The 14,076-nt window shown below is 46.7% G+C and overlaps 2 protein-coding genes across 2 annotated transcripts; both read left to right on the forward strand.

Annotated features, from left to right (window-relative positions):
* Positions 1-691: 691 nt before the first annotated feature.
* zmp:0000001267 (b(0,+)-type amino acid transporter 1) lies at positions 692-9,740 on the forward strand. The gene is made up of 6 exons (XM_035410650.1): positions 692-1,536; positions 2,260-2,393; positions 3,770-3,899; positions 4,746-4,870; positions 6,084-6,171; positions 9,505-9,740. Exons 1-6 carry the CDS (start codon positions 835-837, stop codon positions 9,733-9,735), a joined length of 1,410 nt encoding a protein of 469 aa, XP_035266541.1. The 5' UTR covers positions 692-834; the 3' UTR covers positions 9,736-9,740.
* A 2,081-nt stretch (positions 9,741-11,821) lies between these two features.
* LOC118223714 (rho-related GTP-binding protein RhoB) lies at positions 11,822-13,837 on the forward strand. Its single transcript, XM_035410625.1, has 2 exons — positions 11,822-11,892; positions 12,015-13,837. Exon 2 carries the CDS (start codon positions 12,039-12,041, stop codon positions 12,627-12,629), a length of 591 nt encoding a protein of 196 aa, XP_035266516.1. The 5' UTR covers positions 11,822-11,892; positions 12,015-12,038; the 3' UTR covers positions 12,630-13,837.
* The last annotated feature ends 239 nt before the right edge of the window (positions 13,838-14,076 follow it).

A 14,076-nucleotide genomic window follows, 5' to 3' on the forward strand; every position in this document is an offset into this window, starting at 1 on the left:
CACCGGCAGCAATTTATACAGAGGCTGTCCTGGGTGGTAGATTTTTTGCCAAAAAAACAAGAAAAGAAAAATAAACTTTTAGTTAAATTAAATCCTATATCCTATGTATATTTTTTAAGGGCCTCTGTCAATAAGCTTTCTTGGAATCGTCTGAATCCCTCCCCTTACAGCACTCCTTAGGAGACATGATAACACTTTGCATTAACTCCAAATTCTCAGAATAGCAACTTATTACAAGTACTGTCAGAGGTTTGAGACGGTTGGACTACACCATTTAATGTGAAGGGGGGGGTGGGGGGGAGTGTCTGGTGGTAATTTTTTTTGCCAAGAACAAGGAAACAAAATATTATTTTCATGCAAATTTCAATAACTGATGAACAGATGGTTATTCAATCCTGTGTTTGAGGGCCCTGTCAGCTAGGGTCATTAAAATTGTCTTAACCCCCCGCCTCCACCCCCCCGGCTTACTGTTCCCCTGTCCGCACAAATCAGACACCCTGGTCATCAATAAGACACTGATTGTGTTGGGACGAGCTAATCTTTGGTAGGATCTGCGGTAAGTATAGTCATAAAAACGTCGTGGCGATGGAACGGTAACGCATTGCGAAGTTAATATTTACTCAGCACTTTGACCCAATCCGAAACGCCACGCGTATTCAGTTTTTTTTATATATGCGCGTTGAGATCAGTCGTTCCGTTGCAGCCGAAGGGTACGCAGCAGCTCGTGTTCTTGCTTTCTCTTCTCGCGTTCGCCCTCCGAAGGCTAAAAAAAAAAAAGAGAGGGGATTACAGGGCGAGTGTGCGGGGGATTGTGGGAAGTTGCGCGAGGCCACGATGGACGCCAACAAAGCGGAGAAGCTGAGCCTGAGGCGGGCGGTGGGGCTGGTCGGCGGCGTGTCCCTCGTCGCCGGCACCATGATCGGGTCGGGGATCTTCATGTCGCCGCAGTTCGTGCTGCGCAACGTCGGCAGCCCCGGCGCCAGCCTGGTGATCTGGACCCTGTGCGCCGGGGTGGCGATGCTGGGCGCGCTGTCCTACGCCGAGCTGGGCACCGTCGTCCGGGAGTCCGGCGGCGACTTCGTGTACATCCTGCGCATCCACGGCCGAGCCCCGGCGTTCCTGGCCGCCTTCAACTTCTGCCTCCTGGGCAAGCCGTCGAGCATCGCGGCCATGGGCCTGGCCTTCGCCGAGTACATCGTGGCGCCCTTCTACGACGGCTGCCCGCCGCCGCCGCTGGTGGTCAAGTGCGTGGCCGCCGCGTGCATCCTGGTCGTGGCCGCCGCCAACGTGCTCAACGTGCGCCTGGCCATGTCCATCCAGGTGGTCTTCCTGGCGGCCAAGGTGGCGGCCCTCACTGTCATCGCGATCGGGGGGCTGGTGCTCCTGGTGCAGGGGTCGACCGGAAGCTTCCAGGACGCTTTCGCGGGCACGCATCTGGGGCTGAACGCGATCGGGATGTCATTTTACCAGGGGCTCTGGTCGTATAGTGGCTGGAGCAATATAAACTGCGTGACCGAGGAGCTAAAACGACCTGAGGTAAGACTTGGGCGGCAGTGTGGTATAATGGCTAAGGAGTTGGTCTTGTAACCTAAAGGTCGCATGTTCGATTCCCCGACAGGACGCTGCTGTTGTACCCTTGAGCAAGGTACTTAACCTGCATTGCTCTAATATATATCCAGCTGTATAACTGAATACAATGTAAGTCGCTCTGGATAAGAGCGTCTGCTAAATGCCTGTAATGTAACTTGGAATCAGAAGGTTTTTCTTTCGTGTCTTCTGACGTGTGACAGAAGCGTTGTGAACGTCGCTGAAAGAGGATTCCACTGCTGTGTCTATATGCTCCTGTCCCATTCCAGCTTATTTGTGTTGGCAACTGGATAATATAACTTATGAATGCACAATATGGAAGTTCTTAGCCAGAATCATTAGCCATGATTCTGATACTGATGGCTTTGCAATTCTGTTTTACATTGTAGCCCGAATAAAAGCTGCAACCATGCATGTTACCAGTTCTTTTCCCGGTCTTTTTATTTACCTTGTGAAGATGAGTCCGTATGGGGAAAATATTTTATGTCTGAATGAATAACCATGATAACCCATGTTTCTTGTACATTTTCACTTTTGTGGTACTATTCAAATAAGTATTTCCCTGCGAGAAAATTCTGATTTGGGTTTACAGGTTGGAAATCGTTTTTTTCCAAGGTTGGTAAATTTGTACATTTTAAATATCCTTCTTGCTCTCTGGCAAATTCCTTTCAGGTGAACCTGCCCAGGGCGGTGATGATCGCCGTCCCCATGGTAACAGTGATATACCTGTTGGTCAACGTGAGCTACCTGGCCGCCATGACACCTCATGAGCTGATGTCATCCCGTGCTGTGGCTGTCACCTGGGGGTAATGTCAAAGAAACGGCCGACGGCACACGTAAAGACTACGTTACCCAGAATCATTGCGAAGGCCATTCTTTGCATGTATGTGTACATGTGTCCTTGAGTGACCGCATATTGAATTTTAAAAAAAGAGGCGAATGTTATGAACTTCATGCTAGTGTATTTGTTTGTTTATAAATGGTCTATGGAACGAGCAAAACCTTAACCGGACAATTTAAGAATTTAGGAATCCCGCCAGGACGGGTATTTTCAGTCGCTGAAAGATGAAATGTTGGGGGAAAAAGAGGGCGTCTCCTCAGCCTAATGTACCCCTCATTTTAGGTGAGGCATTAAACCGAGGTCCTCCTGAGGGCACGGTGAACCCTGACCTTTGCGCTTGCGTCTCCATGGCGAGTCGCTCTGGACGCGTCGCTTTGCTCAGACGGAGTAAAGTGACTCTTGGTCAGTGAAGATCTCAACGTGCAGCAGGTTCCCCACTAGCCCTGGCGAAGTTCCCAGCCTGGCTTCCACACCCTAACCATCCCCCGGTTTCATTGGGCTTGATGATTTCCTAACTTACAACCTAAGCTAATGTGTAGAGAATGTAGCAGTGCGATGCTGTGGTTTACTTTAGTGTAAGGTGCTATGAGTTTGTGCATTTTATTACATTACATTACAGGCATTTAGCAGACGCCCTTATACAGAGCGCCTTACGCAACTTTTACACAGCATTTACATTGCAGCCATTTACACAGGTGAATATACAGTATACTGAAGCAATGCAGGTTCAGTACCTTGCTCAAGGGTACAACGGCAGTGTCCTACCTGGTAATCGAACCTGTGACCTTTCGGTTACAAGACCAGTTCGATTACCCATGACACTACACTGCCACCCTTATTAAGGAATTATTGGATTAGAAATCACGAATGCATTATTATATTGCGCAATTACTGTTATGATTACCATTGTCATCTTATAGAGTATTGTCCAATGCACGCTGGGATAGGCTCCAGCAACCCCCCCCCCCCCCCCCCCCGCGACCCTGCTAAGGATAAGCGGGCATAGATAATGGATGGACCCTGCTCAGGATAAGCGGGTATAGATAATGGATGGACCCTGCCCAGGATAAGCGGGTATAGATAATGGATGGACCCTGCCCAGGATAAGCGGGTATAGATAATGGATGGACCCTGCTCAGGATAAGCGGGTATAGATAATGGATGGACCCTGCTCAGGATAAGCGGGCATAGACGATGGATGTATGGATGGATCTTATAGAGAGCAATACCAGCATGCCGTTTTCTCACATCAAGCGACTGAAAGCTTAAGTGGGGGGGAGGGGCTTGGGTTTGGATTGGTTGGTCAGGAATGGCGAACTCTTTTTTCTCATTGGTTGGCAGGAACAAGGTGCTGGGGAGCTGGGGCTGGCTCATGTCCATAGCGGCAGCGCTGTCCGCATTCGGGTCCCTCAACGGGACCTTCTTCAGCGCGGGACGCATTTGCTTCGTGGCAGCCAGGGAGGGGCACATGGTGAGACTGCACACCTGCCCCAAATGACCACCAATAAAGGCGTCAAGGAGCGGACATGTCTCCTAGAAATTTCCATCTATATTTCTTTTTTTTTTCCCCCCATACATTTCAGTGAAGGTGCTATGTAGTCTGGAGTCAGAGTCCCGATCATCGAGAACTGCTTTTGATTTATGAAGTAATCAGAGCATCTCAAACTCAAATCCTGGAGGGCTACAGTGTCTGTGTGTTTTGATGGTTTGCTTTCAACCGGTGGTCAATGTGACCGTGACCGTGTGCGTCCGTTCTCCCTGGTCTCAATGCAGGCAGCACATAAAAAAGGTGGAACTAATCACATAACTGCCCTCACAGTTTTGAATGTTTGTTTGAATCAGTGGCTAAAATGAATCAGGTGCAGAGACTGTTGGACCTCCAGGACTGCAGTTTGAGAACCCTGAGTGCCCTCTCTCTCTCTCTCTCTCTCTCTCTCCTCGCTGGGCTGCTCTTTGAGTTCGGCTCATTCTGTAGGCCCTGGCGCTCTCTCTCTCTCTCTCTCTCCTCGCTGGCCTGAGGGTTGAGTTCGGCTCATTCTGTAGGCCCTGGCTCTCTCTCTCTCTCTCTCTCTCTCTCTCTCTCTCTCTCTCTCTCTCTCTCTCTCTCTCTCTCTCCTCGCTGGGCTCCTCTTTGAGTTTGGGTCATTCTGTAGGCCCTGGCGCTCTCTCTCTCTCTCTCTCACTCTCTCTCTCTCCTCGCTGGGCTGCTCTTTGAGTTCGGCTCATCCTGAAGGCCCTGACGCCCTCTCTCTCTCTCTCTCTCTCTCTCCTCGCTGGGCTGCTCTTTGACTGTTGTCGGGTTGCGCTCCTGTCTCAGCCGGATATCTTGGCGATGGCGCACGTCCGTCGGCTGACTCCCTCGCCAGCCCTAATCTTCACCACAGCGCTTGCCCTGGTGGTGCTCATCCCCGGAGACTTCCAGAGCATCGTCAGCTACTTCAGGTACGCCACACTGCCCCCTGCTGGTTGCTCACCACACAGCACTTTTTTTATTTATTTGCCTTATTCAGCCCAGCTGACCGAAGGCCGCTCATCGCTGGGTGCCAGTCCAGAGCCAGTTGTGCCTCACCTTGATTGGTTGTCAGTACAGCACGTTTCTCTGGTGTCGTTGCTAACAAGATGTGACATCAAAACTGTAATAGACATTTTTCATGTACTTGGTTCGGTGTGCAATTGAAGACGTACTGTTCTTTTGATTTAAGATCATACTGGCCTCACTAATGTCCAAGTAGTATTCTCTAACTGACGCTTAATCCCATTTTCGAAATGGACACATGCCACGTGTTTTTTATTGGGTTTTTGTAAATAATTGCTGGGAACTGCATCAATAGAGCGGGAAAGAGTCGTATCCTTGTAATCTTTAAGTCTTTAAACCGCTATCTCTTAACTGCCTCGGTCCTAGCAATCATTTTTCTGTCTCAGCCCAGTCAATAAAAGTTAGCGTTACGTGAAGGCATTGGAAATAGTGTGGCAGTATAAGTGCAGTGGCTCGGGAGCTGGGCTTGGAAATCAAAGGTTGCGGGATTGCTGCCCATCTGGTGGGTAACCATTACAAGTTACTTAAACTGAATCACTTCAGAAAAAAAAAATATCCAGCTGTATGAATGAGTTAATATATAAAAATGTTGTTTTGTATAAGAGTGCCCGCTCAGTGTGGAATTACACCGATGCTTCTCTGTGTGAACGGGCTTCGTCCTTCAATAGCGAGGTGATTGGAAGTTGGCTACTCGACTGCAAGTTTTGAAATAGAACTCTGCAGGCAGTCCTATGTTTTTTTTCATTTTCTGTTAATGCAGTCTGGAGCAACCCCCCTATCGTTTTGGGGTGTGCTAAGATGGTGCAGTGGACAGCACTGTTGCCCCATGGAAAGTAGTGTCTCGGGTTCAAATTCCCAGCCAGGGCCTTTCTGTGTGTGGAGTTTGCATGTTCTCCCCAAGTCCGTGTGGGTTCTTGTACACAAGTTCTACATAGTATTTACATTGCATCCATTTATGAAGCTGGATATACACTGAAGCAATGCAGGTTAAGTACCATGCTTTAGGGTACAACTGCAGTGTCCTACCCGGGAATCGAACCCGTGACCTTCAGGTAACGAGACCAGCTCCTTACCCATTACGCTACACCGCTGCCCGTTTGCCCTTCGATACGATTCCAGCTTCACCGCGTGGATCTTCTACGGAACGACCGTCTCTGGACTGCTCTACCTGAAGATCAAGAAGCCGGAACTCCACAGGCCGTACAAGGTGAGAACGCCGCCCCGTCGGCCAGGCCAGGCGCGTTCTTCATCCAGAAAATTACGCTTAGGTTTAGGTTTTTATTTTTTCTAAGTGTCACGCACCAAAAGGTGCCCAGCACACATGGGCTTACAAGACACTACAAACATAACAAACAAGAGCAATAACATAGCATAATGAGAGCGAAAGAACAAATGTAATACAATTCCATTCACGTCAATGAATGTCAGCCCAAGTATGAACATAACCCTGCTCCTTAGACATTTACAGCTATAACACATAACTTAGGCATATCTGGGGCACAGCCTGTGCCCTAAACACATCAAACATAAAGTGCCCTCGCACGCTGCTGGTAAGCATCTAGCACAAATTGAGCTGGGTGAAACACTTTGTCTGTAAACAGGTACTGACGTCTACATTCATCAGACATAGAAAACAAATCAGGACATTCAGTAGACATTTTAAGTAAAAATCCTATATCTAAAATTATGATATGATGGACAATAGAACAAAAAGTGCATTTCATTTTCGACCTCTCCCAGATCACACAGGTGACACTTTCTATTCTCCTCTGGAATTGAATGGAATTATCAAATTTGTCAAATGAGTCTTCAAAAAAAAAACACACCCCTTATTTTGTGAATGTTTGTGTTTGTTCCTGTCAGACATAATAAGCTAGCATTCACTAAACATTTATAAACCCACTGTGTATAGTCTGCCATTGACATACCGTACGTTCTTATTATTACTGCTTCTGTTTTATGAAGTGCTATTCATTCAAGTCAACGTGCTCTTAAATAAACTTACTCACAGCATATATTTCAAGGCACACAAAGAGCAGCAATAACCACAGTCAATATACTGGAGGTCTAGCACAAGAACACTGAAGAGAAATTCACAAGAAACACTGCAACATGCAGAAATGTGTGGGGAATGGGTAGTAAAAACATAACCCCGTGAATTTTATGATTTGACTCGGACAAGAAAAGATTTTAAAAAATTTTTTTTACATTATCTCAGAGACTGGGGAGTGCCCATGTTGTAGTGTGTACACTGTGCCAATCAAGTTCCGATTGAAAGGATTACCTCAGAACTGTAATGACACACGCTAAACACAAGGGGGCGGTGTTGGGTAACGCATGCGTTTTCAGTGTTGCTGTTGGACCTAAAAGTCTGAAGCCAATTGATTTGTTCCTGAATCACGGCCTGTCCACCACCAGGGTAAACCACATGTATTGATAGACTCAGATTCTGGCTTTTGAGGTCTACAGAAAGTGCCTCGTTCACGCCAAATAAAAAAAGAACGTAATCAGAAATGGCAGCGGGTGAAGCCAGGTTTACGGTACTTTAAACTTTAAACTAATTGTGAGGAGTTTGGTGCATTGTTACCATACCCTCATCAGAGACCTTTGCAGAAGTGTAAATGCAAGACGTCGTGCGACGAAGTATAAATTACGCTTAAGTCTGGATTTACTGCTTTCAGGTCACCCTGCCAGCGACTGACTGACTGACTGACTGACTGACTGACTGACTGACTGACTGGTGGGTTTTCTCCCCTCCCCTCCCAGGTGCCCATTGTAATTCCCATCCTGCTTCTCATCTTCGCCGTCTTCCTGGTGCTGGCGCCCATCGTCGACCAGCCCCAGATCGAGTATCTGTACGTCATCCTCTTCATCCTCAGCGGTGTCCTCATCTACATACCCTTCGTCCACTACAGACTGTGCCCCGGGGTGCTGGACAAGCTCACCATCTTCCTCCAGCTCTTCCTGGAGGTCTCCCCTGCCGAAAAAAACCTCTAACCCCCCCCCCCCCCCCCAAAAAAAAAAAAAAAACAGCCTCAGCCCCCCTGCTCCCCCCAACCCCAAAACCAACACCGAACCCCACCCTCCCCTTCCGCCCCCCCCCCCCCCCCCCCCCCCCATGCTCGTTAATTATTTTACATTGCGCATGCTCAGTTTCAGTTCCGAAATTAGAATTGATGCTGATGTCCTGGTAATAAATTTAACTGGTGCTAATTCCTAACTGTAAAATGTAAAAATGTTATTTCCAGCTCTAGAATCTACAATCTGTAAGCTACATAGTATAGAATACTTGCAACATAAATAAGTATATATAAACAAATTTTATACTTGAGAAGAAAAATGCATACATATATACCCCCCCCCCCCCCCCCCCCCCCACGCACACACACACACACACACACACACACACACACACACACACACACACATACATACATACATACATACATACATAATGCATAAAGAGTGGAAAAAAGTCTTGAAATTAAAGACTTTTTAGAAGGGTTCACAAAACTCACCAAAGAAAAACAAATGATTAAACAGTTTTGGCTTAGAGTTCATGACTCAAATGGTAAATGTTGTTCTTCATTTCCAAGCTTGGGCACCTCCTGGGTATTTATTTAATGTAATTGTTTAACAGACTGTTATAAAACACTTTAACAGAATTAACAGTTCACATTGGGCCGTTTCATTCCGATGTTTTTACTTACATTCTTATTTACTTATTATTCTATGATGAGCTACATTTTTATATGAAATATTTATTCTAAAAGTATTACAGTTAATTTTTTTAATAAGTATGACTTCCATTGTGTTTAGCCATTTTGGACAACACTGTATACAGTACAGAGTGATCTGATGCAGGATTGTGTGTCATCGTACAGACCTCTGGTGAAGATAAACAGATCATTTGAAATGAAAATAAAGTATTGCTCACCGCCCGTGTCCTTGTGGGACCTGTTTTGTGTCAGTATCTGAGTGAAAGATTAATAAACTACAGACGAGAGGATTCACAGTGAACTGCGGAAAGCTTTATGCCTGAAGTGGGACCCCCTCCCCTCCCCCCCTCCCGGTCCTGTATTGTACTCTGGATTATGAAATTTGTGTGTTCCCCTTGGGTGTACCTCACCCCGCCCCCGGTGCCTCACCCGTTTTACCTGTTGCGAAGTGCGATACGGAGTATGTTGTTTGTTCACTCGCGTTTTGGCACCGTTTCTGTCGTCGTCGTCGTTGTCGTTGTTGACGTGCGGTTACCGCTCCACCCCGAGTGACGGGAAGAAAGCAAAGCCGGGCGTAGAACTCGAGAGGCTGTCTGTTGTACGTAGGCGACACTCGTATTAATAGTTTCCCTCACAGCCCACATTTTGACCAAACCTAAATTTTCCATCTGAATTCTGGAATCACGTATTCCGTAATAAGGATTCATAAGCCTGCATTCGTGATGGTATTCAACACAGTGTTTTACACACGGACCTCAATTTCAGTTTTGATCTGACTGACTGACTGACTGACTGGTGGGTTTTCTCCCCTCCCCTCCCAGGTGCCCATTGTAATTCCCATCCTGCTTCTCATCTTCGCCGTCTTCCTGGTGCTGGCGCCCATCGTCGACCAGCCCCAGATCGAGTATCTGTACGTCATCCTCTTCATCCTCAGCGGTGTCCTCATCTACATACCCTTCGTCCACTACAGACTGTGCCCCGGGGTGCTGGACAAGCTCACCGTCTTCCTCCAGCTCTTCCTGGAGGTCTCCCCTGCCGAAAAAAACCTCTAACCCCCCCCCCCCCCCCAAAAAAAAAAAAAACAGCCTCAGCCCCCCTGCTCCCCCCAACCCCAAAACCAACACCAACCCCACCCTCCCCTTCCGCCCCAGTATCAGTATCTGAGTGAAAGATTAATAAACTACAGACGAGAGGATTCACAGTGAACTGCGGAAAGCTTTATGCCTGAAGTGGGACCCCCTCCCCTCCCCCCTCCCGGTCCTGTATTGTACTCTGGATTATGAAATTTGTGTGTTCCCTTGGGTGTACCTCACCCCGCCCCCGGTGCCTCACCCGTTTTACCTGTTGCGAAGTGCGATACGGAGTATGTTGTTTGTTCACTCGCGTTTTGGCACCGTTTCTGTCGTCGTCGTCGTTGTCGTTGTTGACGTGCGGTTACCGCTCCACCCCGAGTGACGGGAAGAAAGCAAAGCCGGGCGTAGAACTCGAGAGGCTGTCTGTTGTACGTAGGCGACACTCGTATTAATAGTTTCCCTCACAGCCCACATTTTGACCAAACCTAAATTTTCCATCTGAATTCTGGAATCACGTATTCCGTAATAAGGATTCATAAGCCTGCATTCGTGATGGTATTCAACACAGTGTTTTACACACGGACCTCAATTTCAGTTTTGATCTGACTGACTGACTGACTGACTGGTGGGTTTTCTCCCCTCCCCTCCCAGGTGCCCATTGTAATTCCCATCCTGCTTCTCATCTTCGCCGTCTTCCTGGTGCTGGCGCCCATCGTCGACCAGCCCCAGATCGAGTATCTGTACGTCATCCTCTTCATCCTCAGCGGTGTCCTCATCTACATACCCTTCGTCCACTACAGACTGTGCATTTTGACCAAACCTAAATTTTCCATCTGAATTCTGGAATCACGTATTCCGTAATAAGGATTAATAAGCCTGCATTCGTGATGGTATTCAACACAGTGTTTTTTCCATCTGAATTCTGGAATCACGTATTCCGTAATAAGGATTAATAAGCCTGCATTCGTGATGGTATTCAACACAGTGTTTTACACACGGACCTCAATTTCGGTTTTGATCCCATGACAGTCCGGTGGCCTCCAGTCCAGCATTCTACAGAACAACACTCCGGTTCCAGTAAAAAAAAACAAAAAAAAAAAAAAAACTTTTAAACATGCCTTCTCTGTCAGAGGTGCAAATAAATATCCTAAATTTAGGCAGCAAGCCATATGATTCAGTTAGGGACATTGAGTACAAGACACATTTCAACAACAATGGAAGCAAATGCAAATGCTTTTTTAAAGGCAATTCACAATGTTGTACAGTATATGTATGACTAAGTGTTTTTGTCCCTTTCTGAAAGAATTGCCATGAGCATTGAGTCACTGCAAGAATCTATTGTTAGCCGGGTCTCCTGGCTCACTACCATTTGAATGGATTTATGAAGGGTGTGACGTAAAAAAACAAAAAAACAGAAACTTTCCGATTATTGTGCAAAGCTATTTATAAGTGTTCCTACACAATAAATCACAGCTTATTGCCAGGATATGACCTAATATCAGCACATTTCCGCTGGACTTGGGTATGCACTTCAACATTTCATCTGGCTGTAAACCAATTTCTCTCTGATTAGAATAAATAAATTGTAGGCCTGAACCAGTCTTAACTTTCATTCGTTCAAATTTTAATGTAAAGTGCTTATATGTCACAAAGGTGATTCCATTCCTACTACAAACTCGGGACTCTCAGCTAGATGTAAGAACTGCTACATCACAGCAAAAAATGTATGACGTATGGCTGGGACAAGAAAATCTAATTAAGTTGAGAGAGAAGTTCAGTGTATTCCTAACGTAAGGGGCGGTAGAGACAAAGTAAGTCTCACGACCCACCATTTGAATCACTACAATTCCCAGAATTCTGATATCCCCTAGCGCAGTCCCTGGCCCTGAGCTCATCCCTAGACAGTGTACAGGTCCTCGTGGTGAGTAGTAACTCCTCCTTTATCTTTAGAAGTTATACCGTAGAGCCAATCAACTCCTCTTTTCGAAAGAGTGACCTCATCCAGCTTGTTCCTATTGGATTGCTATATTAAGAAAGCGGCTGCTCACTTTAAAAAGGAAGCGCTCTGGTTCCTAGTTAGAATTTGACTGAGAAAGCTGGAGAAGAGCGGACTGCTCGGAGACTTTATAGCAATTGGTGCGATAATTTTGAAAATACAGATTTAGTTTCAGAGAGAATTTGCTAGATAGCCGTCACGGTAACGTCAAAAAGGCGAATCTGTGGTAATCCGCAATAATTTTTCTACTTTTTATTTGTAGCCAAAAAGATCACAGATTGAACCAATGGCTGCTATCCGCAAGAAGCTCGTGGTTGTAGGAGACGGCGCCTGCGGGAAGACCTGTCTACTTATTGTCTTCAGCAAAGATGAGTTCCCCGAGGTGTATGTGCCCACCGTGTTTGAGAACTACGTGGCGGACATCGAGGTGGACAGCAAGCAAGTGGAACTTGCCCTGTGGGACACAGCCGGTCAGGAAGACTACGACCGACTTCGCCCTCTATCCTATCCGGACACCGATGTCATTCTGATGTGCTTCTCCGTGGACAGTCCCGACTCCCTGGAAAACATCCCCGAGAAGTGGGTACCGGAGGTGAAGCACTTTTGCCCAACCGTGCCGATCATACTGGTGGCCAACAAGAAGGACTTGCGGAACGACGAGAACGTGAGGAACGAGCTGGCGAGAATGAAACAGGAGCCGGTGAAAACGGAGGACGGCCGAGCCATGGCCGTGCGCATCGGGGCGTACGACTACCTGGAGTGTTCGGCGAAGACGAAGGACGGCGTGCGGGAGGTTTTCGAGACAGCCACCCGAGCTGCTCTGCAGAAGCGCTCGAGCCAGTCGGGGGGCTGCGCGAACTGCTGTAAGCTGCTGTGAACTCTTTTGTTAAATGACTGAAACTACTGAAAACTAGCAAATGAAGCGCAGCGAGTCTCCCCGGCGTCCGTCTGAATGACCGGGATTGAAGCAACTCGTCGGAGAGACGGGACTCGTGCTCTTTGTGCTAGTTTCGAAACGGCAGGACGAGAGATGCACGGGCACTATGTCCTGATTCACTCCCAGTGATAAAGACTATTTTATGACCACCGATTTTACTGGGCGGGTGGGGGACTTCGCTGCAGCCAATGGGCTCGTAGGGTGTGGGGGGGTCGAAGTGTGTTCAACGCACAACGGCACTGTCAGATTTTGAGGATTTTAAAAAAATGCCACGTTACTGCATTAAGCTGTTTGTTGACTGTATGGACAGAAACTTTGGTGAGGACGCATTTGGTTTGCCAAACCCATCAATAAATGTTACTAGCAATATTGGCCTGGCTATGTCTCTGTGATGCCGAGCACAAGACAACTCGATGACTCTTCGAAATTAGACCTGTGGACCGAAATCTTTGACATTATTGAAGCAGTTAAGTGGGCATTTGACGAGGATGAACGAGGGGCGAGAGCGATGGTTGTGGTGCAGCATGGCGCGCAGGCCGTTTCGATTTTACGAGGCTTTGTCTCAGTTTTTGGGGAGACTAACTGTAATTTTTTTTTTAAGTGGATGTTTTGAACGGGAGAGCCACCCGCTTTGCTGCGTCCATCGTTTCCCACATTTTGCACAAGGTCTTGGATCTAGCCCAAGGCTCTACCCCAAAGCTCAACATCAGCATTTAAACGCACCATCCTCTGAACTTTTATAATACAATTATTTTATTTTTTGCTCAGTTAATACTACAGTTGAACAAGCCACCATCAGTCGTCTTTAAATATAAGGCGCAGTTCAAAACACAAACCAATCTGCCACGATTGCACTGTGCATAAGATACGAGGCTGAGATGTTTGGTAAAGAAAGGTTTAAACACCCAATTGCCTCTTGTATCTTAATTAGTGTTATGCTTTCTCTGTTACGGAGGGGGCCTATTAAGATCGGTATTGTGCTATACTATTTTTATACGTCTTTAAGCCTGTGGTACAAAGGATTTTCTTTGTTTTAAAAAAAATGACTGAGTTTCAAGACGTATGAAATGTTTACAACAAACCATGAATATGTGAGCTGTATAATCGGTTTTTGCAAAAACAAAAAAGTATTAAACGTTTAAAATGAATTATTTTGTTTGTTTCCTTCATTGTGGTGGGGTGAATGGGGACAATCAACCGCACAAGGGAAGTTCGCGACTGAAACCTCGCTTGTATTTAAATCGAAAAAGACAAAAAGGGACCTTCACTTCCCTGAGCAGGGGAAACGGTTCTTGTTTATTATAAATGAATCGATGTGATGTGCAAATTTTAAAAGTCCTGAATGGTGTTTAGTAAAACACATGGCCCATTGAAGGCCGATTGAAGG

Source organism: Anguilla anguilla, chromosome 1 (genome assembly GCF_013347855.1).
Source record: "Anguilla anguilla isolate fAngAng1 chromosome 1, fAngAng1.pri, whole genome shotgun sequence".
Lineage (NCBI taxonomy): Eukaryota > Metazoa > Chordata > Actinopteri > Anguilliformes > Anguillidae > Anguilla > Anguilla anguilla.

Coding starts and splice junctions, on each gene's coding strand:
- zmp:0000001267 (XM_035410650.1), top strand. CDS start 835: ATGGACGCCAACAAAGCGGAGAAGCTGAGCCTGAGGCGGGCGGTGGGG. Junction 1,537..2,259: donor AGGAGCTAAAACGACCTGAG/GTAAGACTTGGG, acceptor AATTCCTTTCAG/GTGAACCTGCCCAGGGCGGT. Junction 6,172..9,504: donor AACTCCACAGGCCGTACAAG/GTGAGAACGCCG, acceptor CTCCCCTCCCAG/GTGCCCATTGTAATTCCCAT.
- LOC118223714 (XM_035410625.1), top strand. CDS start 12,039: ATGGCTGCTATCCGCAAGAAGCTCGTGGTTGTAGGAGACGGCGCCTGC.